The 22,842-nt window shown below is 40.9% G+C and overlaps 2 protein-coding genes across 2 annotated transcripts; one reads left to right on the top strand and one right to left on the bottom strand.

The window, feature by feature from the left end:
- Window positions 1-1,834: 1,834 nt before the first annotated feature.
- Window positions 1,835-9,004, top strand: PRDX4 (peroxiredoxin 4; the record flags this gene model as incomplete). Its single annotated transcript, XM_010725826.2, has 6 exons — window positions 1,835-1,995; window positions 2,753-2,869; window positions 3,420-3,542; window positions 4,539-4,669; window positions 6,139-6,173; window positions 8,876-9,004. Coding segments are annotated over 6 exons (618 nt in total), but the record flags the coding sequence as incomplete, so codon positions are not given.
- Window positions 9,005-12,751: 3,747 nt separating this feature from the next.
- Window positions 12,752-22,611, bottom strand: ACOT9 (acyl-CoA thioesterase 9). Its single transcript, XM_010725815.3, has 10 exons — window positions 22,507-22,611; window positions 21,810-21,913; window positions 21,104-21,177; window positions 19,171-19,238; window positions 18,276-18,387; window positions 17,113-17,203; window positions 16,499-16,584; window positions 15,582-15,669; window positions 15,249-15,399; window positions 12,752-15,009 (listed from the first exon to the last, which is right to left on the bottom strand). Exons 1-10 carry the CDS (start codon window positions 22,556-22,558, stop codon window positions 14,951-14,953), a joined length of 885 nt encoding a protein of 294 aa, XP_010724117.1. The 5' UTR covers window positions 22,559-22,611; the 3' UTR covers window positions 12,752-14,950.
- Between the last annotated feature and the right edge of the window lie 231 nt (window positions 22,612-22,842).

Here is a 22,842-nt window from a genome sequence, read left to right as displayed (position 1 = left end):
GGACGAGCGGTCGGCGCGGGGCGGGACGGGAGGGGGAATCTTTTGTGCCCTCGTTTGGATTAGGAATAGCGAAAGGCCGCCTCGCTCGCTCGCTTTGCCCGTGTCGCTCCACGTCAACCCTGCCGCAGCGAAGCGGGCGGTGATTGGAGTGCCTGCAGTCGGTGCGGGGTTTGGTTGGCCGCCTGCCTCTGTGCTTCTGCCCGTCATTCCGCGGCCGCGAGCTCTCGGGGCGGCACGTGGGCAGCAGGAGCCTCCTTTGGTGGAGCGGAAAGCGCAGAGATCCATCGGAGGCGATCTTCGCCGTGAGAGCTCACGCTGTTCGGTCGTTCCCCTGCGGCTTCCATTTTAAACGCTCCTCAGCAGACGGAATGAGAACGGACAACCAGTCAAGATGCACGAGGATTGTTTGTGTTTTTCTCCCTTTGTAATGCGGCTCTGCAGCGTCTCAAGACAAGTATTTCGAAAGGAAAAACAAAAACGCCTGAGTTTAAAAGCAGGTCAAAATACAGCCTATTTTCTCTTCCATCTCCCCCCTAATCGGCTGGAGGCAGTGCTTTCCTACAAAGAGAGGTGATTAGGGTTGCTGGTTTTGTGAAGAGTGGCGTTTGGAAGGCTTTGGGACAGCTCTGAGTAACTCAGGCATTAATCTCAGCTTTCGCTTGAGAACAGTCCCTTACCTACACTAAAAAAGCATTAGAAGTTCTGAGCTTGAGATCTGAGCAAAAATAATTCTACACAAGACATAAGAGGAAGAGCATTTCTTAAAAGTAGACTGAAATCATCAGTCGTGGCTGCTGATTCTCTCTGCTTGCATTACCGCATCCCTGTAGCTTACACAAGGTGAAACTGACAGAGGCCATTCCCACTTACAGGCCCTATGTCTGGGGCAATCCCTGCTACATCTCCTCACCAGCTGAATTCTGTAGCTGTGGGTCATTCTATGAAAACAAGCTTAACAGCACAGTCATCATCTGGATAATAATTAAGGTTCTATATATTTTTCTCAACAGCATAATAATCTCCTGGGGCAGTGTGTCAACATTCTGGACATCACAGGTGTCTTCACATCAGCTGGGTTCTACCTTTTGTATCTGACATACTCTACCCTTTGTCTCAGAATTCACACTGTTACAAAAATGGTATCTGTCAGAATAATTTTTAATATTTTTAAATTCAAGGCTCATCCTTTCAATAGGAAATACATTTCATGTGTTCAAAAAAGCACAGCTGTCTTCAAGTTACAGTTTGCTTAGGAGCTGTAATTTGGCTAATATATACCCCATTTTTAGGCATTTGCTTCTGAACATGCTGTAGTATGTATTTTCACATGAATTTGAATTGCAAATGGTTTTTCATGCCTACAGGATGAATTTGAACCATCTTAAGCTTCTTTTTCCTAACAGTTACTCAAAACAAATAGTGTGATTTCCTGAAATCTAAAACAGTCTCTCCTTCAGTCTAACAGATGTTCTCTTATGAGCTGATAGTAGGCTTGTGGTTTGTTAACTATGAAGAGATAATGCTTGTGCAGCCTTGATTACCAGTGATTTGAGAAGCTCATGCATAAGCACGAATTGGTTGCATTAGGGGGGGTTGGACTCGATGTCCCCTTGACGTCCCTTGCAAAGCCCTGCAGTTCTGTGATTCTGTCATTAGCTGCTTTCCATGCAACTAAAATGCACGTTCCTTCACTGTTGTGTTACCTCTGCCGCTTTGACCTCTGCAAAGTAGTAAGAAAGGTTGATTTTGTGACTCTGCAGTAGGTTGTTTTTCAAGCAAAAGGACAACAGTTGTCCTTGTGCATGAGCTAACGAACAGCTTGCTTTGAACACGTGCTTCATACTCTGACTTTAATTTGAATGTCCTTCATATTTCAGTCTCGAAGCCAGCGCCTTACTGGGAAGGAACAGCAGTCATTAATGGAGAGTTTAAAGAGCTGAAATTAACAGATTATGAAGGAAAATATCTTGTCTTCTTCTTCTATCCTCTTGACTTGTAAGTATGATATGAGTAGGCAAAGCAACACTGAGTTCACCTACACAAAACATCTAATTCCTTCATTTTTCTCTTTTATTTCTGTTTTGTTTTATTTGGGAAGGGTTTGAGGTAGAAAAAGAGAGCAGTAGGAGAAACTACTCTCTTTGCCATCGTATTATCATTGTGCACTGGTAAAATTAAAACATGATGCTTGTTGTACTAGGTGTGTCTGCTGATTTGCGTTTCAATTCAAAAGATTAATCTTCAGTCTCTGGTACCCAGTAGGGCAACCTCAGCATTCCATATTATGCTGTACATCGCTGCTGCAAACAGAGGGCAGCATCCCATTTGTATTTTCCAGAGTGTATGTAGGACACTGAGGGATGGTGTTTTCCACTGAACAAGAAATTACCAGTATGATCTTGTGAAACGCTTGGCATATCGTGCTTAAATGCAACCAGTTAATATTCAGAAAGTCTGTAAAAACATTTGTATCTAGACTGCAAACTAACTGTAGGTTTATAACTTTCAGTAATAAAGCATTTGGAACCAAGCTAGGATCAGACTGCGAAACTTGCAGGCAGCATTTTGCTAAATACTTGAAAAAGCAGGAAAAAATATGTGGAAGCTGAAATAATTTCTGATAAACCCATACTTTCCATTATTTTATGTAAAAATGTAAGTGCTTTGACGAGGCTGCTTATTGATATGTTAAACAGAGAACTTACTGAACATATCATGAAAATATGACTTTATTTTGTTTAAAATTACCTAGCACATTTGTATGTCCAACCGAAATAATCGCCTTCAGTGACAGAATTGAGGAATTCAGAGCAATAAATACTGAAGTAGTAGCATGTTCCGTGGACTCCAAGTTCACTCACTTAGCATGGTACGTATCTTACCCTTGTCTTTTGCTGAAAGTTATTCATAGGTCCATCTGAGCTGAGGAACCACATCCCCAGATTTCATAATGTGTAACAGCATGATGTTATTGATACAAATGTTAGAATTGCTTTTCAGTGATAAAATGTGTTAACACTCTTGTATGAAGATATCTTTATCTTTGAAGCTTGTTAATGTGCATTGTTTGAAATGTGCCCTGTCCCAGTCCAAAATTCTTCAAATACTAAAAATGAGATACAGATGCTAAAATCTATAAAAATGAGGTACGCTCTCCCAGTTGTAGGTATGTTAGTATAAAGCAAATATGACTGACAAGAAAGAGGTCACTGTTAATTGATGTGGCCAAACACTGCAGAAGAGCTACTGTACACGTTGCTGGAACCAGAGATAGCATTCACTTCCCTGGTGTGCAGAACAAAAAAATGTCACTTGCATTGAATTCTTCTGTGAGTACTATAATGGCTTTTGGCTTCTAATTTTGTGTAAAGAACAGAAATCATTATGAATAATACATTTGTAACTCATTACTTTCAAAGGATTAATACTCCTCGAAAACAAGGAGGACTCGGACCAATGAAGATTCCACTTCTTTCAGATTTAACACACCAGATTTCCAAGGACTATGGTGTATATCTGGAAGATCAAGGACACACACTTAGGTATTCCACTTGGTTACCGTTCATTTTGTCTTGATGAACTACTGCTTGCTACTTCATATCTAAATATACACTGACATCTCTCTTTTTTGCTATCCATTGAGCTGTATACATTAATATTGAAGTGGCTCATTTTTTTTGTACAAAATAGCACATCTCATCTAACACTGTTAGCACTCTGAGCTCTTCTTTATGGCTTGTTAGCAAGCCCGCAGTATGTACATACAAGAGGTCTTACCTTCTCATGTAAACAGTTTAAATTTTCTAACAACACATCATGCTGCTTATTTATCCTTAAAAAAAAGTAATATATGCTAAGGAACTTTTAAATGAAGTCTTCCTTTACTGCTTGAAAGCACACGAGTACTAAGCAGTCTGAGTGAGATCATAGTAATCCCCCAAAGATGTTGGCATACTCCTTTGACAAACTACACAGAACCAAAATGTGGTACTGTTGCAGAGCAAGAGCAGTTTTTGCTTGACAATTCATACCCAGAGCAGAGATAAGAATGCACAAAAACAAGCTGTAATGAGTCAGAACAAAAAGCATGGTTGATAACCCTGCATTACAGCCAGCAGATGTGAGGGCAAGGCAAGCACATGGTAAGAATTCCCCTGAATTGTTGTTACTCAGGGACTTCCCAAGTTCAGCTGGAGTCAAGAATACTGATAACTAACAGCCCCAAGAGGCAGGTCTTCTGTAAACCTCTGGGATCCACCTGACACCATAGCACCTGCATCATCCCCTGGTTGGGCTTGCCATCACTTACTTGTATGTTCTGCATAGAAGTGTATTTTCCTTGTTGTTTTTAACTTGCCCTCATCTCATCCCATAGCTCAGGTAGCCCAGTGGGTTAGTAGTATCATAAGGAGGTGGGTATCGTGTAGTGCTTGCAGAGATGAAATTTCTCCCCATCCAGCAGACATAAGATAGTGTGTGAACACGAGGCAATTAGTTTTGTTTCATTTAAAAAAAAAAAAAGAACTTGTTTGTTACAGGGGCCTTTTCATAATTGACGATAAGAGAATCCTTCGACAGATCACCATGAACGACCTTCCCGTGGGGAGATCAGTGGATGAAACGCTTCGTTTGGTACAAGCATTCCAGTACACAGACAAACATGGAGAAGGTGCTCTTTTAAGTATTTTCATGTTGAAGATTGTTTTACTTAGACTGGGAGTTGTATTTATAGATTTTTTTTTTTGGAAGAAAAGTACTCAGTAGCATTAGAGATTAGCCTTATCAAGTGAATGAAGTGGTTTGATGGTTCTGATACAATAATCTCTGGCTGGTCAGGGCTCTGAGACCTCCTGTAGCTGTAGGTGTCTCTGTTCATGGCAGGGGAGTTGGACTAGGTGAGCTTCCAACTCAAAACAAAGCATTCCCTGGTCTGAACAGAGGCATTATGTACTGTCAAAAGGATAAAGCAGTATAAAATACAACGCCCTGAAGAATCAGGGCAAATATTTCAGTATGTTTTGATGTCCTGAAAGAATCAAGATGTGGGTAGTCCTTGTCCTCTGTGGATGTTGCATGACAAGTAACTGTCAAGAAACACAATTATGCTGTGAAGGTTATGCTGCCACTGCTGTATTCTTTATAAGCACTATGTGATAATTTTCCACTGACAAATGTTTCACTGGCTTGTTATAACTTTGTCTCAAGTATGGCTATATTCCCTCACTGCAGTTCATGCATATGATGAACTTGTCATGTTGTTGGGTTTTTTTAAATATTCAAGTTAATGTATCTGTTTAAACGTGTTTATTTAACAATTAATGTATGTGTTCAGCACTTTAACCTCTATTTCAACTCAGGTGTGGGTTTTTTTTTTTAGTATTTAAATGTACCTTTATCTAAAGGTACAAATCATCATTATGTTTTGGTATACAGAATTCATAAAGCTGAATGCTGGTACTTAGGATATTTGTATCTGAGTGAGGAAGTTGAGTCTCCCTTTCTGAGTTACAAAGTCTCTACAGTGCTTCTACTGGATCTGTTGCACAGAACAGGAGGAAAAGTTCTCTGCAATTCCTGAATTGCATTGGATGTATTTAATCTGACAGAGCACCTTAAAGCAGTGTAGTAAGGCATAATGACAGTGGCTGAAGCATCACAACAGATGAGAGTTTCAATTTGGAATGTGCAACTGTTGAGATGGTCACAGAGCTTTTAGTTGCGTTGCATGTTAACTATGTGCTGTCATCTCCCGTTGCTCCATTTTAAAGAAAGGCAGATAGGTGTGTAGTCACCTGAACTTTATCATGAAACTTCTGTGCTTAAACAGAATGGGTGTTCATTTTCAGATGCTGTGCTTTGCCTAAAAAGCATGAGAATTAAACCAAGCTGTAGGCATCCATCCAGAGAGAGACAGTTTTCAGTTAACAGAAATGCTACGTGGTACCAATTATGAACTGTGTTACTGACACCATCCCATGTATAAAGATGACTGCATATCAGTTATTTGTAGATCCTTATTTCTGACACTTCAGCGGTGTTCTACTTCAAGTTCAGGAAGAGAACATGAAAGAAATTCAGAAAAGGAAGCGTGTGTAAAAATACTTGTACAAACTTTGTCTTTTTTTCTTTTTCCTCCAGTTTGCCCTGCTGGTTGGAAACCTGGCAGTGAAACAGTAAGTCACTGTTCATGTTTAAATGCATATCCTATTAGGAAACACCAAGATAATTTCCTCTAAAGTCAAATCCAGAATCTTTGCAACTCTGAAGAAGATGATAGGAGTCAGTTCACATTACTGTAGTTAAAGCTTGAGTGGAAGTTGAAAGGTTGAGGTTAGGTTGACTCCATCCTGTCTTCTCAGTTATATGGCCATATAAATTCTTGGTTCTGTGGAGTCTCGCTGTGGATCCTAGGCACTGCCATAAAAAAGGATGCGAGTTCACAATCTGCTTTAGAATCTGGTAGAGAGAGTGTGCCACTATCACATCTCCAGCAGAGAGCACTGCTTTGCTACACAAAAGCTCTCGTGCGTTTGTTGGTACTCACCCACAGTTAACACAAGCAGAAGAGCTGGGGATCAGATAAACACCCATTGAACTTGTTTGTGTTCTCTGGGCTTGGATCAAGCTTCAGCAGGATAATGAAGCTTTTACTGGAGGTCTGAGCTGCTTAGGACACATGAGATCACTATCATTAATTTGAGAATGTGGCTTTCTTTTAAACCATTTGGTGATGACCGAGCACTGTTGTTTAAGAGCTGTCTCAACTGAAAGCAGGTTCCAGTAGCCTGTAAATATGGAAAGTAGTGAGCATTTTTAACTGATAATAAAAACAGCGGAGTGTTTCTTTACTGCATGTGAAAATGTTCGTTGATGACTACAGTCTATGAGTCACCTCTTTGCAGCTAGCAGAGGAGAGTCTTAGTGGGCGCCGATGGATTTTAAAATTGTAAGGTAAAAGAGGGCTGGCTGATCTAATGGAAAGACACATTCTGGCACTTCAGAGTTCTGCCTGCCCTAGCCATGGGTTACCTAAATAATACAAATTAGCATATTTTCTAAAAGCCATCAAAATGCCGAGAATAGGTCCAATAGTACTATTTTAAAACTGCTACGTAAGCAGTTGTTTTTCTCCTCTCTGCAAAACATGCAGATAATTTAAATAGCAGGGTAGCTCAGATACTTTCTCAAAGATGTAGCCATGCCTTGTAAATGTGTTTGATTTAATTAGATCAAACCAGAGGAAACCATGAGAGTGTGGTGGCCAAGGGAAGAACTGTAAGTAAATTCTAAGGCACTTGATTATAGAAACTAATTTATTAAAATATCTTGCTTCTGGGGCAAGGAGCATAAAGGTATTTGCTTTTAACTGCCAAAATGCTTCCATTGGTAGGCTGCACTCTCTCTTCCCCAATTAATTAACTAGTTTTGCTACTCCCATTAAGTATATTTAGTGATGAATAGTAATCTATTATCAGGTCAAATGATAGATTATTCTCCAGTGGTTATTGTGGGTTGGCTTTGCATCCTGATGAGATGCATCTGCAGGTCCTAAAGGAACTGGCTGATGAAGTTGCTAAGCCACTATGCATCATATTTGAGATGTTGTGGCAGTCCAGTGAAGTACTCACTGTCTGAAAAAGAGGAAATACATCTCCCATCTTTAAGAAGGGAAAGGAAGGAAGACAGGGAAGTACAGAGCAGTCAGTCTCCCCTCTACGGCCAGCAAGATCATGGAGCAGATCTTCCTGGAAGCTGTGATAAGACGCATGGAAAGCAAGGAAGTGATTAGTGACAGTCAGCATGGCTTCGCTAAGGGCAACTAATGCCTGAAAAATTTGGCTTCCTGTGATGGGGTTTACAGTATTGGTGGATAAGGGAAGAGAAGCTGATGTCATCTACCTGAGCTCATGCAGAGCGTTTGATACTGTCTCACACAAAGTCCTTGTCTCTGAAATTGAGATAAATGGGTTTGATGGAGAAGGAACTGCCTGGATGGTCACACTTGTAGAGTTGCTCAATGGATATGGGACTGAGTGCACCCTCAGCAAATTTGCTGATGACACCAACCTGCATGGTGTGATCATGGCACTGGAGAGGAGGGCTGCCAGCCAGAGGGACCTTGATAGGTTTGAGAGCTGGGCCCATGTGAACCTCACGCAGTTCAGCAAGGCCAAGTGCAAGGTTCTGCACGTGGGCAATCGCAAGCACAGATACAGTCTGGACAGAGAATGGATTAAGAGCAGCCCTGAGGAGAAGGATTTGGGGCTTATTGGTTGATGAAAAACATGAACTGGCACTGTGCATTTGTAGCCCAGAAAGGCAACATATCCTGGGCTGTATCAACAGCAAGTCCAGAGGAGGTCGCAAGGATGATCAGAAGGCTGGAGCATGTCTCCTAGAGAGATGGGTTGAGGGAGCTAGGCTTGTTCAGCCTGGAGAAGAGAAAGCTCCAGGGAAACCTCACTGTGGTCTTCCAGTACAAAAGAAAGCTTACAGGAAAGCTGGAGAGGCTTCTTACAACAGGATGTAGTGACAGGACAAAGGGGAATGGTTTTAAATTCAAAGAGAGGAGATTTAGATTAGACATTAGGAAGAAATTTATTCAGAGGGTGGTGAGGCACTGGAACAGGCTGCCCAGAAATGTCCCATCCCTTGGAGGCACTCATGGCCAGGCTGGGTGGGGTTTTGGACAACATGATCTAGTGGAAAATGTCCTTATCCAAACCACAGGTCTCTGATCTGAGTAATCTTTAAGGTCCCTTTCAATCAACCATTCTACGATATTTTCAAGTATTGTACTGTTCTGGATTCACAAGTTCTTGCATTTGCATAGTTTTGTTTTTAGACTAACATTTTCATTTTCTTTCTTGTGCAGATAATTCCAGATCCAGCTGGAAAACTGAAGTATTTTGATAAACTAAACTGAGGCTGACTTCTACTTAATTACTTAGGTCACGTTCAACTTGATTTTTGCCAATAAAATTTCGTTAATTTTCTTAAATTTCATGAGTGTGACTAATATATTATCTGCAGCAGACAAGTAAAGCTCTGGTAGCTTAAATACTTGTTAGAGGTACAAATACTATATTATCAGAGCATGCTTGTGAAATACATGTTTACCCTGTAAGTTTTGTTTAGGTGCTTGGTTTTCCTAAAACACATTTTTCTTAGCACCTTGAGCTTTGATTCACAAGTTTTGCTAAAGATAGATAGCTTAATTTTTGCAAATATCATTTGCTCAGTCATGCTGTTAGAGCTACAGAACAGGCGTTTGGTTGTGGTATGACCATAGTCAGGTAGGAATGGCAGCTAACCCTGAAGCCAGAAATACAGTTGCTGAATTAAATTTCCAGTTTTGCAAAGCTAGAAGATATTTTTCATTAAGCTCCTATGCACATACCCTGGGCTTCATTATTCAGTACATCTGCATGAAATAAAATACTGCTATTGTAGTTCATCATTCAAGAACTGAACCAGGATTTTTTCTTCCATGCTTGTATTTGTAGCTGATATGCTGATAAGATCAGTTCCATTACAGGTTATCTGCATTTTCCCAGGTCTTACACTGGTACTGAGGTCCATACTGGTTAGTGTTCTGCTCTGCCCCTCTCACTAGCCATAGCTCCTAGCTGTAAGGGAGCAACCCCAAGGTGAGTGTTGATGTGCCCAGTGGCCTTCAGAAACTCCTGTGGGTCACGTACACACATTTCTTCTTTCAAGGGGAAAAAAAAACAATGACCTTATAAGACACACTTAATCCTTTTGTGCATTGGAGCCCCCTTCCATAAGCATGTCTTTTATTGCTTGTTCCTATCTCACCCTCATTTTAATGTAGCATTCTAGTGTTTGTGAAGCTGGATAAAGATCATCTGAGAGCAGAAGATGACCTTCACCAAGATCATCCTTGCAAAGAAGGCAGAGAAGGCTTCCCCCCAGTTCTAATCCAGAAACGCTGCATTGCTAGCCTCGGGCCCCGTGCTCCTGAGACCTCAGTTCCTCTTCCCCCACCAGACCATACAATAGCTGTCCCTGTGCACACACCTCACTAACTAAGGTTCTGCAGAACTAGCCCAGCAGCTTTGTTTTCACCATGAAGTTACCTGGCTTTGTAAACTTTGGTGAGTACTGCCCAGCTGTGTCACTGCAGACAGGGAGCACATGCAGCTGCTGGACCTCAGCTTCAGCTCTGACAGAAGTAATAGCTAAGTGCATGTTTCACTCAGGCAGGCAGACACTGAGCACCACCGCCCCATCCTCAGGAGGCCTGGGGAAAGGAGGAGCATGTGGCAGAGGCACAGCTGTATGAAGAAAAGTGCCAAGGGCTGCTGACATGCTGCTGCAGCCCCTGCCATCTCCAAGACTGGAGGATGGCATGTAAAGAGCAGATTTCTCATGTAACTGTGGTGTTAGTCAGCCACTTGATTTTACTCAGGGTTTTGCCTAAAGCCTTCAACAAGCCTGAAGCACCTAAAATATTATCAACGTCTTCCAGGCCACTGCAGCGTGACTAATGCAGGTGCAGTTATTCATGGCTGGTAATAAGCAGCCAAAGGCATAAAACAAGCTTCAGCTATGTGCCTGCTTGTAGCAGCTGTGCCCTGCTCTCCAGCAACACCTGCCTGCCTCCAGCCAGGTCACTCACACCTACTGCTAGCAGCAGGAGCCTGTGTTACACTAAAGCAGCTAATGAGATGTTACAAAACAGCAGTAAGCTATCACCTGTGTTTTGAATGCGTGCCCACCTACGTGCTTCTTGCTGAGCCAGGTAAGCAGCAAGTCAGAGAACAAAACCACAGGCTCTATCGCTGTAGCAGATCAGTGACAGCATCAAACAAAAAGCAAACATGGAAAGCTGGACAAAGCCCAAGCTGAGAAAACAGGATCAAGAATGTTTACTAGGGGGAAAAAAAAAAAGAAGCTCTGCCACAGGTTGTCCAGAGAGGTGGTGGATGCCCAGTTCCTGGAGATACTCCAGGTCAGGACAGACAGGGATCTGAGCACCCTGATTAAGTTGTAGGTGTTTCTGTTCATTGCAGGGGAGATTTGGACCAGATGGCATTTCAAGGGTCCCTTCCAACTCAAATGATTCTGTGAAATAGTCCTTAAGCAAAGGCCTGACTCCCCATATTACATTACAAGCTTGAAATGCTATTTCCATAGAAAGAGAATGGGGTTCTACAGAGAGGTCTGGGTATGCTGGCAGGGAAGCTGAGGAAAGGCAAGCCTGAGTAAAAAAACACAGACACACTGGTGTTTGAGATGAGAGGTGATAGCTGGCAGCTGGCAGAAAGAAAGACAAAAGTTCCAGGAACAAGAGGGACAACAAAGGAGGAAAGATAGTTCCATGAATGAAAGAATATTGGAAACTTGAGGAAGAAAAACACAGAAGTCTCTCATTCTGGGCTTGTTAGTAGGATTTGCAATGAAATGAAAGATAAGATGAGAGTCTTGCTTATTGCTGCCTACTAAAGCCACTGCCTTTCTAATGAATCTACTGAGAACTTTATTTCAGAGCACTCTGAGCCACCACATGCCATTTAATGGCATCAGTTGTTTTCTGTCTTGCCCTCCATGATACAGTAGCATGAGAAACAACTCAGAGCACTCCAGGCAACGGTTCCCTTATCTCCAGGGAAATATCAAGGAAGCAGTGACGGAAAGCAGAATATAAACTAACAGCATGTGAACAGAGTGATAAAGCTCTTGAAAGTGTACAGCTCTACTCTGCACTGACATTTGCTGGAAGGATCATGTTCTGTATGTTACATACATGCCTGATAAATGCAGTAAAATAGCAATGAATCAATCATGTAACTAAGGATGATGATGTGATAGCTGCTACTTCAGAGTCTGGGGTGACTGATCAACGCTTAGCATGATACAGCCAGCATGTGGAGGTTTGGAGATCTTCCAGCAAAACCACCAAGAAAAATAACTAGAGTTTGCGTACATCAGCGTCAATGTGGTCTGCAGTTGGCAAAGGCAGAGCAGAGGCAGTTGCAATCAAACATCTGAAGTTCATTCTGCCTCATTCATGCTAATGAAGTGCTGAGGCAGTACAAAAACCCACTTGCCTCTTCTACGTGCAAGGCTGGTTCCTGCCCTTAGCTAGGGGTGCCCTCAGTCCTGTTAGTATACCTGGGAACGTGTCATGCCCAGATGCAGGGCCAAGACCTCCATTCTCCTCTCCTGTTGGCTGGTGAAGCAGTACTGTCACGCACACCAACTTTAAAATGCACTCAGAGGAGGACCAGTAAGCCAGTCTGTCACCAAAGGCTGAACATACAGCAAAAGCAATCAGACATGCAGTAATTTTAGAGGCAGTTTCTGAACTAAAGCCCTCACTCACCGGTCAGTGCTTTAAGAGCTGCAGCAGATTTACATTGTGACTTAGCTGCCACAGTATCACAAATATTTGAAGAGGTGCTACCAGAAGCTGTTAGGGGAAGGTTGCTTTTTAAACACAGAAAAATAGAGGCACTGAAAACAAAGTGCTTTTTGGGCACTCAGCCAATCGCAGAGTTCTCCTTTTACAACAGCATTAACTGAGGAGGGTGGGGGGGAGGCCATCCAACTCTCGCAGCCCCCCTCCTTCTTGCTGTACTCCATGGCACAACAGCTGAAACATCTATTTCCTGCTACAGAGCTCCAGCCAGATATGTTAGCTTAATACAAAGATTTTCAATTAATAACTCTAGACCAAGTCCAGCAAGGGGTTGCTCATTAGGCTCCAATACAAACTTAGCATTAATTACTACGGTAAATTGTTTTTATTCTCAATGCAAGATCTAAAAACAAATAATTTTCATCTCATATGCACAAGTACACAGAGACATGCATAAATAATGTTCCTTGAACCAAGATTCATTTACCTATTTTCAAAGAGGGTGATAGTGTGGAGTTACTGTCGCAGACTAAAAACATGTGAGAACAAATTATATTTCTATATAGTAAAAGATGCATTTTACATGTTTTACATATGTATATATAAACACACAAGTTCTGCATAGCTGTAAATACATCTTTATAACTACTATGATTGCAGTAAATGGTAAAGTTGTCATGAACTATTACACACCCATCCTTTTAAGTATCTTCATTCATGGATTCCTTTTCTTTCCTATGCCCAGAGGTGCGATGTCATGCTTTGCTTCAGATTCTGCCATCTCCTTTTCTTCTCTCCCACCCCCCTCCCAGAAGTTGAATTTAGAAATGATGATAACTTCATATTTAAATAAAACAGAAAGGGCAGAGGAACAATTTGGTGCCCCCCAATGTAGGACCACTGGGTCAGTGATAAAAGCTTGCAGATAGTCAGAAGCAATAACACCTGGTTCTGAAACCTCTCTCTCCATTTCCTGCATTCCTGCTTATTTCTGAATACCCAGCAGTGACATAGGCAGTGTGGAAGAAAGAAGCTGGGCTAGAATTTCAGTTCTCTACTTGTGTGGTCAGTCAAGTATATTCAGTTTCCAAAGAGTTTTAGAAATAAGGAAAACAGAAAATACAATACATACCCACAGTGGCATTAACCGTTTAAGAAAATAACTGATATATGAATCAGCAACCAAAGAGAGAAATGTAAGGAGCCAGGAATCAGGAGCTTGCTATCTCTGCAGTGCATTAATCCCATTCGGATCAGACAATAGCCCTGGTTCCGCCAATGGAAAGCTGCCTAGCCTATAAATACAGGCAAGAAATTCTTAGAAAGAAAAAGCAGATGTGTAACATCGTTATTGTAATGGTCTCATTACAGAAAAAGCAATCAGCTTTAAGAGCCATTAACTTCACACTATCCTTCTAGGATCAAGGAAAGCTCCGCTCCTAAACATGGATCTTTAAATCTTTCTTACTCTAAAATAAAAATCACAACCCACTGATTTAGTTTGTCAACTTGTATCACCCATCTGCGTTGTCACATCACTTTCTCCCATCTGCTCAGCACAGATCCTCTGGACCTATCATTCTTACATCAATCAAACACACTCATTCCCATTTTTGAGGGGGGGAATACAGCCTAAATTGGATGGCAAATTCCATCTAAGGCTAAACACCAGCACGAGATCGATAGCCAACAAGTAAGTGCAAGTGGAAAAGACCTTTAAAGAAATTCTCTACCTCCAAAAATCCAAAACATTCTGCTCTACAATACCATTTCCCAGCCTTACCCAATCTCACCAATCAGAACTGTGCAGGCAGTAAGAAATTGTTCATTCGAGAACTAGCATGCAGTTACAGCAAACGAAAAAAAAAGTTTTTCAAAGAGGCTGACGGGACCAGCTGTATAAAACTAGAATATCAGAACAGACCTTCCAGCCACCTCATCATAGAAGAACTCTTCCCATGAGGACAGGAAACCATCCAAACCAGAAGCTGCAACAGTCTTGTAAAATCCCAACTGATTGAAAACACCTGCTTGGACACCGTGCACACACTTAGAACTTCTGAGCTTCTGCTGCTGCCCAGACACCCCTGTCCTTCCTCAAAAACAATACCTTAAACCTAATTTACATGCAAATACAAGTCAAATGGCTTCAGCTGTGTGTATCTACTGATGGCAGATATTTTTCTGAAAGAACTTCCAACCCCTCTCAGAGAAACACAAACGGGAGCTACTGAGGGAAAGAAGGCAGATGGGGACAAGGGGGGTACGATAGCAAAGGGGGGTAATGAGATCTTTCAAAGCAGACAAGAGAAGCCATCTATCTAAAGTTTTTCAGTCTTGTTTCCTAACAGAACTGATATGCCAAAGTAGATTGTAACAAATCCTAAGAGCAGAGAATAAAACAAAATCCATTTCTGCGCAAATATATAAATAGCACTGAAAAGGAGCAGGGAGTTGCTTTCCTTGCTTTTGGTACTGCAAGCACATGTCTCCAGAAATGGCTCACAGACAGTTCCTTCTAAGCCATTATGCTGCTTACTCAGCTGACACAGCACTCAGTGCCTCTCAGATTTCTTTCATGATTGCAGCAAAGTGTCGCTTCCCATCTAAGTATAACATGGACTCTGAAACAAGGTGAAGAAAAGAGAATGACATGAGAAACTTAGTATTGATATTGGGCAACTACATAGGAAGACAAGCTTAAGAGGCAATCCATGTTGTCATAAAAGCATAAAATAAGCATTCTTTGTCAAGAAATTGATATGTTATTCAAATGCCAATTGTTCATCTAGTAAGATGATCAGTGTTACAACAGAAAGTCTTTTCCACAGTTATCGCCACAAAGCATTATTTGGATACTTGCCTCCGTAAGTTTTGGGGACAATACGTGGGACCTCGTTCTCTGACATAAATGTGAAATGGAAGATGTTGGTTGTGTGGTGCTCTCTGGTATCTGCATCATAAACCTCACTGTGGACTCGAACCTGGATGTAGTTTTTTTCTGTGTAGCAGACCTAAACAGTTCAGACAGGAGTTACAGTTCATAGTATAGCATTGACACCGAAAAACTGTAGCAGACTTGATTTTACTAGAGAAAAATCATACTCTCTTGTAATGTGCTGTTTGTTATCAGTGACTAACAGTGCTAACAAGAGGCATAAGTTTTTCCACTCTTCGAAGAGAAATCAGCTCCTACCTGTCCAGAAAGCAGTAATAAGGATCCAACCTCAACTGGCCTCTGAAACATGATATCATCAACAGAGACAATAAAAGGTCTGGAACACCTGAGCAAGAAAAAGGGAAATTTTTCTCTTTAACAGCTGTATGCTTGCAGAAATCAAAACTATTTCTTTGACAGCATTTTCATAAATGGCCACTAGAAAACAAGGTTTTTATTTAAATGCTGACCATAGGACGTGTTAAAGAATTATGCTATCACCCAAGACAAAAGTAAGTGGACAAAAGCTCTTGCACACATAAAAATACACATCCTTTAAGGATATAATACTGCATTATTGTTGTATCTTACGACTTATACTTGCTAGACAATCTTCATACCATCTGTCTTGGATTATGACATCATTCACACTTTCTAAGCACAACTTGCTACTGGAAATTGTTCAGAAACTATTCCTCGTGTGCAGATGCAGTACTTATTTAACAGAACGTTTATTTAAACATTCAGAAAGAAAATTTCAAAAGTCCATCCCAGTAGCTTAGCAAGATAAAACAAAACAGAAAAAAGATGCATTTTCTATCTTCACATGTTTAAAAACCAAGCTCCAAGGAACAAGATGCAAATCTCTTAGCAAACACAACAGGCACTCTAAGAAAAACAGTGCTGCACACAAATGGTGGAACATCCTGTAAGACATGAAAGTCTCTTCTATTCATGTCAATAGGTTGGTTAGCATGGTTTCCCAATCAAACTAATGTGCATAATGTTCTGGATTTCATCCCTGGAGGCACTCAAGACCAGGTTGGATGGGGCCCTGGGCAGCCTGAGCTGGTGGGGGGCAGCCCGGCCCACGGCAGGAGGTTTGAAATGAGTGGGTTTTAAGATCCCTTCCAACCTAAGCCATTCGATGATCTTACTGCAAGTCTGCAACTCACCCATAGCTGCAAGCAGTTGCCCATCCCAGTTCAAATGCCTTTCTCATTAGGAAGCCTCCAAAGATCCTGTTGAAGATGTTCCGCTCCTGCACACAGAAAAAAAACAAAAACAAACAAACAAACCCAAACTGCTATATCGCATCTGTTTTTCTCAAAGTGCTGTGTTGAAGACTGCATCTCAATTCAACTCTGAGTTTCTGAATGCATGAAGAGCACTACTGAAATATATACACAGAAGTCCAAATGTCCTAGGCAACTTTACTCATCTGACTGATAACATAAGACAAAAAACCTCAAGACTGTCATCAACTGAAAGTCCAACTTAAGAAATTTGCAAATGATTTTCTTTAGACAAAATGAGCAGTCTGGTAGGAAAAAAAAGACAATGAAAAATCTTCTATTTTGCAGTGGGAATCCATATAGATATTTTCTATTCTATTCTAAATTACGGATTTTCTTTTCTATTAGTAGAAAAATGGCAAAAGAAACTAAAATCTAAATACACTGCAAGGACTGCTGAACCTGAACAAAATAATGGATTGAGTAGTCTTAAAAGATGAATCATAATTCAGTAGGTAACTATTTTTGTAGTTTATTCACATTTTTCAAAATACCTGAGGATGGCAAATCTGTAGGCCCTTTAGCTTTGCATCTTCCATCCACACTGAATTGGGTGGCAATATACGACTCCGAAAACTTACTGTCCTATGGATGAGACAATACACTTTATAACCTCCATTAACAGAATGCAGAAAGTCAGAAATGCACAAGAAGCAAATGCACACACACACACCCCAAAAAAAAAACTACAACCATCCAGAAATGCTGTCACTGAAAGCAGCTCCAACTGACCCTGAAGCCTTATCTAAAACGATATTGTTGATTTGTTATGGCATCATAAAGCCCTCAGTTCTCATCTTGCGGAAATGTCTGCTCATGTCCAAGCCCATGTGAAATATCAATCTCAAGAAGAGAAAGGTACACGAAAGAAAAGATATTCACAAAGCATACACTTCTCCACAAAAGCTCTACATTGCTCATTAAGTCACACCATGAATTAAAAGCACATAAGCTTCACATAAGAGAAATTCAATATCAAGCATGTAGAGAGTTGGAGCCGTTCAAATGTGTACGAGGCACAGCTGTTCATTTTAACGGAAGGTATGTCTCACTGTGGTAAACAGCTTTAAAAGTAACAATTGTATAATGCTAGTAAGTTAAAGAAATTATCCACAAATACAACAGTGCACTGGTGTTACTGCACATTTTTCTACAACCACGTGCACTGGGCAATTTCACAGAAATCTCACTCCAAAAATGTTGGCAGATATTATACCTTAAATGCATCACGAGGTTACCTGATTGAAATATGGTCAATTCGCACCCTGAAAGAGGTTTTTCTGTCAAATGTAGAAAGCTCCTGCATTATGCAAGTCACACAGCTGTAAAACCATCCAATTCCCTTCTTTGGATAAACATAATTAACCTCTTTCCTTGAGATTATTCATAACAGCTTGCTCAAAAGTTCTTTGTGCTAACACTTCCATCAGCTTGGCACAGCTAACACCCCTGGATGATGAAGGACTCTTTCAAGAAGCGTAGACTGGATATAAAAGTTTGTGTCTGCATTTCCAAGTAAAATGCCCCAGAGTTTAAATGGTGAAATGGGAAAGCAAAATGTATGACTTCATGCCAGACTACCCACAAACAGCCCACTCAAAACATGGATTACTTTTCTTTCTCAAGACTTCCTTTCTCCTCCACCCTCCTTCCTTACTTTGTGTCCAGTGTATTAAGAAATATGTCATGAATGACGTTTCTTTCTTCTGCAGTGGGAGCCATTTTCAGTAAGGAAGCAGTGCTGAAATCAATCCTCTTCAACTTGTTCACTAAGCAGAAAATACATCGGTGTATTAGAATTCAAAGGAAAAAGAAAACAAACACTTGATTTGGCTCTGAAGATTTTAATCTGTAATCAATTGACTTCCCTCTTTTTTTTTCCCCACCATTAAATTAAAAGCTAGAGGTTCACATTACTAGACTCAAAACAGAAATTTGGCTTTTAGAACTGACTGCAACTAAGAAAAAAAGAAAGACCTCTTGAATACTATCTGCTCCTCTTAGAGGGAATTTAAGTACTCCCCCTGAAGAACAGAAAGACATATCAAGCAAGGAACACTACAGAAAAAAAAAAACCTTCTTCAGGTTTTGTCAATGGTACACAAATGCAAATTTGTGATAAAAAAAAAAAATGAAGATTCAGCTACACTACTTCTCCCCTCCATTTTCTGAATGTCTTTCCTAAAGGTTCACGGGCACCAAGACAGGAAAGGAGCTGTGATGTGCTCCAGCAGACCCACCGTGGGGACAATCAACCAAACACAAAGGCCACGTTCCTTTCAGTGCTGACATCAAGGTAACAGCCTGGAAATAGAAACGTGGGGTGCAGAGTACAACAGGAGCATCCTTGTCCATCAGTTTAGCTAAAGAGCTTCCAAAAATGAGACAGTAGTCTTTGAAACTCTCAGCAATATTGACAAAATATGACCAAAAAAATGGTTTCAAACAAATTAGGACCATTTGTAAGAAGCAGAACTTCTGCAGTTTACTTCCTTCCAGCTACTAAATTGGACCTGAGGCAAATTTGCATTCTGGTAAGAAATACAACATACATTCTCCTTGCTTGAAGATTTCTTCTTCCTCAGGGCTCTCAGGAACAAGTGGATTAACAAAGGCTGGCCTGTGGACAGAGGCTTATTTGGTAAGTTACAGACTATAAAAGAGTTTGTCCCATAAAGAAATTTTAAGTGCTCCATTTGTGTTTACAAACATGCTATAAGATTAAAAGATGTACTTCAGATTATATCACATAAACAAACTCTTATTTCATAATGTGGCAGCTGCCCACAAAATATCACATTCACCTCAATCCTGAAGAGGCAGTGAAGTGAGTCAACCTCAATCAAGCATAATTAAGAAAAAATTACTGATGCAGCGATGCTTCTTAAGGAGTTAAAACTGTACCCACAGATTACATGGAAGATCATTAAACTATTTGCTGAGTTTCTCAACAGTTTTCTGAAGAAGTTGTGATCTAGCACAGTCTAAAACAGGTGCACAAAACTTTAACGGTAATATTCCTTTTGGAATAGAAACAACACAGTGCTGTAGCTACCAAAATTTCTTATAATCTACACATTCCCATGACAGCCTTATCAACAGCCAAAAGCTGTTTACATGTGCACTGCTTATCAAAAAAGATGATGTGAGGCTGCCTTGAGTCCTAATTCCTATGTCTGTTTAACTGCACAAATAAACGTACTCTAACATAGTTGTAAAAAGCTTAATTATTCCTTTTCACAAGGCAAGGCAAAAGCTTATTTTCAAGACCCATTCATCCCTGTAATTTCCACATTATTTTTTTTATATTTTAAACATATATATATGAATATATGCTCAGATGCTCAGAATAATATATGTTTAGACACACAAACACTCATATACATACACATACATACACACAGAACCATGCAAATCTGCCAAGTAGTTTATCTCCACCCTCAATCTTTATCTTTTGGTAACAAAAAGCCTGTATGAGACTTCTCACTTGGAACTGCCTGCTCTTTTCCCCTGGTTTGTTGTAATGTTGGACTGTTGGGACACACCAGCTCCTGCTCTATTGCACAGCTCATTCTCTCTCTTTCCAGCTCAGGATCCCTCTCCATTAGTTCTCTTGCCAAAGCCCCAAGATGCTGAGATGCAAGTTTGTCATGGTCCAAAAGCCACACAGCCACACTTCTGTGGCACTATACCCAACCTAGCATATTCTGTACCTCTTTGAAGGGCTTTTATCTCACACTGAATACTTTCTGAACACAGTTGGCTTGTGGCCAGCTGGCTTGAAGAACATCCACTGAAGTCTGTACGAAGACTTAAGCTACCTGCATAAGCCCATGCACATTTCTCCTTAGTTGTCCTCAACCCATTTCTAAAGCAGGTGCCCAGTGCGAGGACCAGAGGCATAAACAGGAGCACAGGAGGTTCCTGCTGAACACCAGGCAGCAATTCTGTGCTGTGCAGCTGATGGAGCACTGGCACAGGCTGCCCAGAGGCTGTGGAGTCTCCTCCCAGGAGATATTCAAAAGCTGCCTGGATGTGGGCCTGGCACCCTGCTGTGGGTGTCCCTGCTGGGGCACAGGTTGGGTCATTTGGACCCAGAGGGCCTTGTCAGCCTCAGCCACTCTGTGACTCTGAACCACTGAGACTCAATCTTTCATTTTTTTTAGGCAAGAAAGCAATTCATTCTAACTATTACTCTGTAACACATGTGGGTTTCTGTTTTTGTGAGGATAGTCATTCAGAGGAAAATCTGACACAAAGAAGGGACAGACCACATGGCTAGCAGCAATTCCTAGTGTCATCTGACTCCTGAATTCAATGCTCTGAAGCTTGCCCTAGCAAAGTAGCATTTGCCAAGAGAATATATCAACCATACAATTCATTTGTAGCCCACTCTGCACAGCTTCACACATACACAGCTGCCACCTTTCACACTTTCACCACAACAGCAGTTTGTTAAGACTGTTTCCTTGTCCTACAAATTACCGTTTGTTTTCTGGATCCCTGGCCACCATGACAAAGGTTGCATCTAACACAGGGCTGTAATCACCATCGTGCAGCTGAGAGAGACAGGAAACAATTATATCTTAAACTCTCAACTTACAAAAGGTTTTTAGCAAGCTACCAGCTACTCAGTTGACATCACCTATGCAATTGCACTTAACTTGCACTAGTTTGTCATCTAAAACCTCTCACAAAAAGCTAAGCAGAGAAGAACACAGAAGTCCAGCTTCAGAAATTCTGCAACAAAAACACTAAGCAGAGGGATGCTAATTTTCTACTATTTGCATCTAGGGAAAAATATTTTATATATATTTTATATATAATTATAATATAATAAATAAAATAAAATAAAATCAACATAGGCACTGACTTTTATTCTGAGAAATGCCAAAACAACAATTTGTTATCAATGCCAAACTGGCACCACTCTCAGCATCAGGATGCAGTGTGTAACATTATCTTCTACATTAGAGCCACCCATTTTCTCTCTATGAGTACACCGTTCTCAAAGTTAGCTACAAAATGCTGCTTAAGAAAAATTGAAGTACTGAAGAGCACCTTGCCGCACCTAGACCAATGGAAATCATCTTGGTCATTCTAGAAAGTGTAACTTAGACTGCTAATGTAATCACCCAGAACTCACTCTGCAGCAACTCATGGCTGTCATAGCAGAGGCACAGGAACTAACCTGCAACATGTGCATCTTCACTTCCATTGAGGTCTTCCCAACCCAAGAAACATTGCCCGTAAATTTGATGTCACAGTCCGGATATATGACTTTCTTGCACAAATCTACAAGACAAACATTGGACATTGCTGGAGACAACACACTCATATCTGATATTAGAAAGACTGTTTTTTTCTAGGATGTGTGTTTCTGTGTTGCGTAAGCAGCAACACACGTGAAGAAAAGTCAGAAAAGATAGGAGCTGCAAAGGACAACACTGCAGTTTCTGCTTTACCTGTTTTTACTAAAACCAGAAGAGGCAGCAGGCATGCATCTGTCAGACGGACGGCCGACCCACAGAGGGGTTCAGCAGAATGTGACAGGAGTGAAGCCCAGCTCCACCAGAACAAGCACCGTTTAATAACAAAGCTAAGAAACGCACATGCTAATACACATAACCAAACACAGAAGCGCAGGAGACATTAAAGTTGTGTTTTTAAAGGAAGGGAAATATGAAATTCTGAAAAGCATCCTCTTCTGCTCCTCCCTTCAAGAAAACCCTGAGCATACCAGAATTCAAAGCCAAACCAGTATGAATTGAATTCAACAGGAAGAAAGGGAAGAAAGTATCCTCAGTAACAACCATGGCAACACAATAGCTGCTGAGCAAGTAAGATAAACAGATGAAAACATTTCCACTGATCAAATTGCCACTTACTGATTTTATCTACCAGGGCTGTAACTATGGATAAGGGAGATCTCGGCTGCATTTCCTGCTTGGTGTGAGTGTAGCAAATAAGAACTGTGAAGAGACCAAAATGGAGTCAGATCTTAGTTTTCTTGGGGTTTTTTTTGTTTTGTTTTTTGTTGTTGTTGTTGTTTTGTTTTGTTTTGGGGTTTTTTTGTTTTTGTTTTTGTTTTTTTAAACAAGAACTTTAGCAAAAGATATCAAAACCATCTTTGTGAAGTATAAGAGGCACCTACAAAGCACAAATCGAATTATAGGAGTGCACAACATCCACATTTTCATGTACATAATTCACGATTGCTATTA

The sequence above is a fragment of the Meleagris gallopavo genome, chromosome 1, assembly GCF_000146605.3.
Source record: "Meleagris gallopavo isolate NT-WF06-2002-E0010 breed Aviagen turkey brand Nicholas breeding stock chromosome 1, Turkey_5.1, whole genome shotgun sequence".
Lineage (NCBI taxonomy): Eukaryota > Metazoa > Chordata > Aves > Galliformes > Phasianidae > Meleagris > Meleagris gallopavo.
Note: the sequence above shows the minus strand (reverse complement) of the source record. Positions and strands in the feature narration are given on the sequence as shown.

Bases quoted from the DNA above. Each gene is read 5' to 3' on its own strand.
- ACOT9 (XM_010725815.3), bottom strand. From the start codon at position 22,558: ATGCAGCCGAGATCTCCCTTATCCATAGTTACAGCCCTGGTAGATAAA. The intron at 16,585-17,112 runs GTATTTTGAAAA...TTCTGTGTGCAG, and splicing joins TACAGATTTGCCATCCTCAG to GAGCGGAACATCTTCAACAG. The intron at 15,400-15,581 runs GTAGGAGCTGAT...TGAACTGTTTAG, and splicing joins TATTACTGCTTTCTGGACAG to GTCTGCTACACAGAAAAAAA.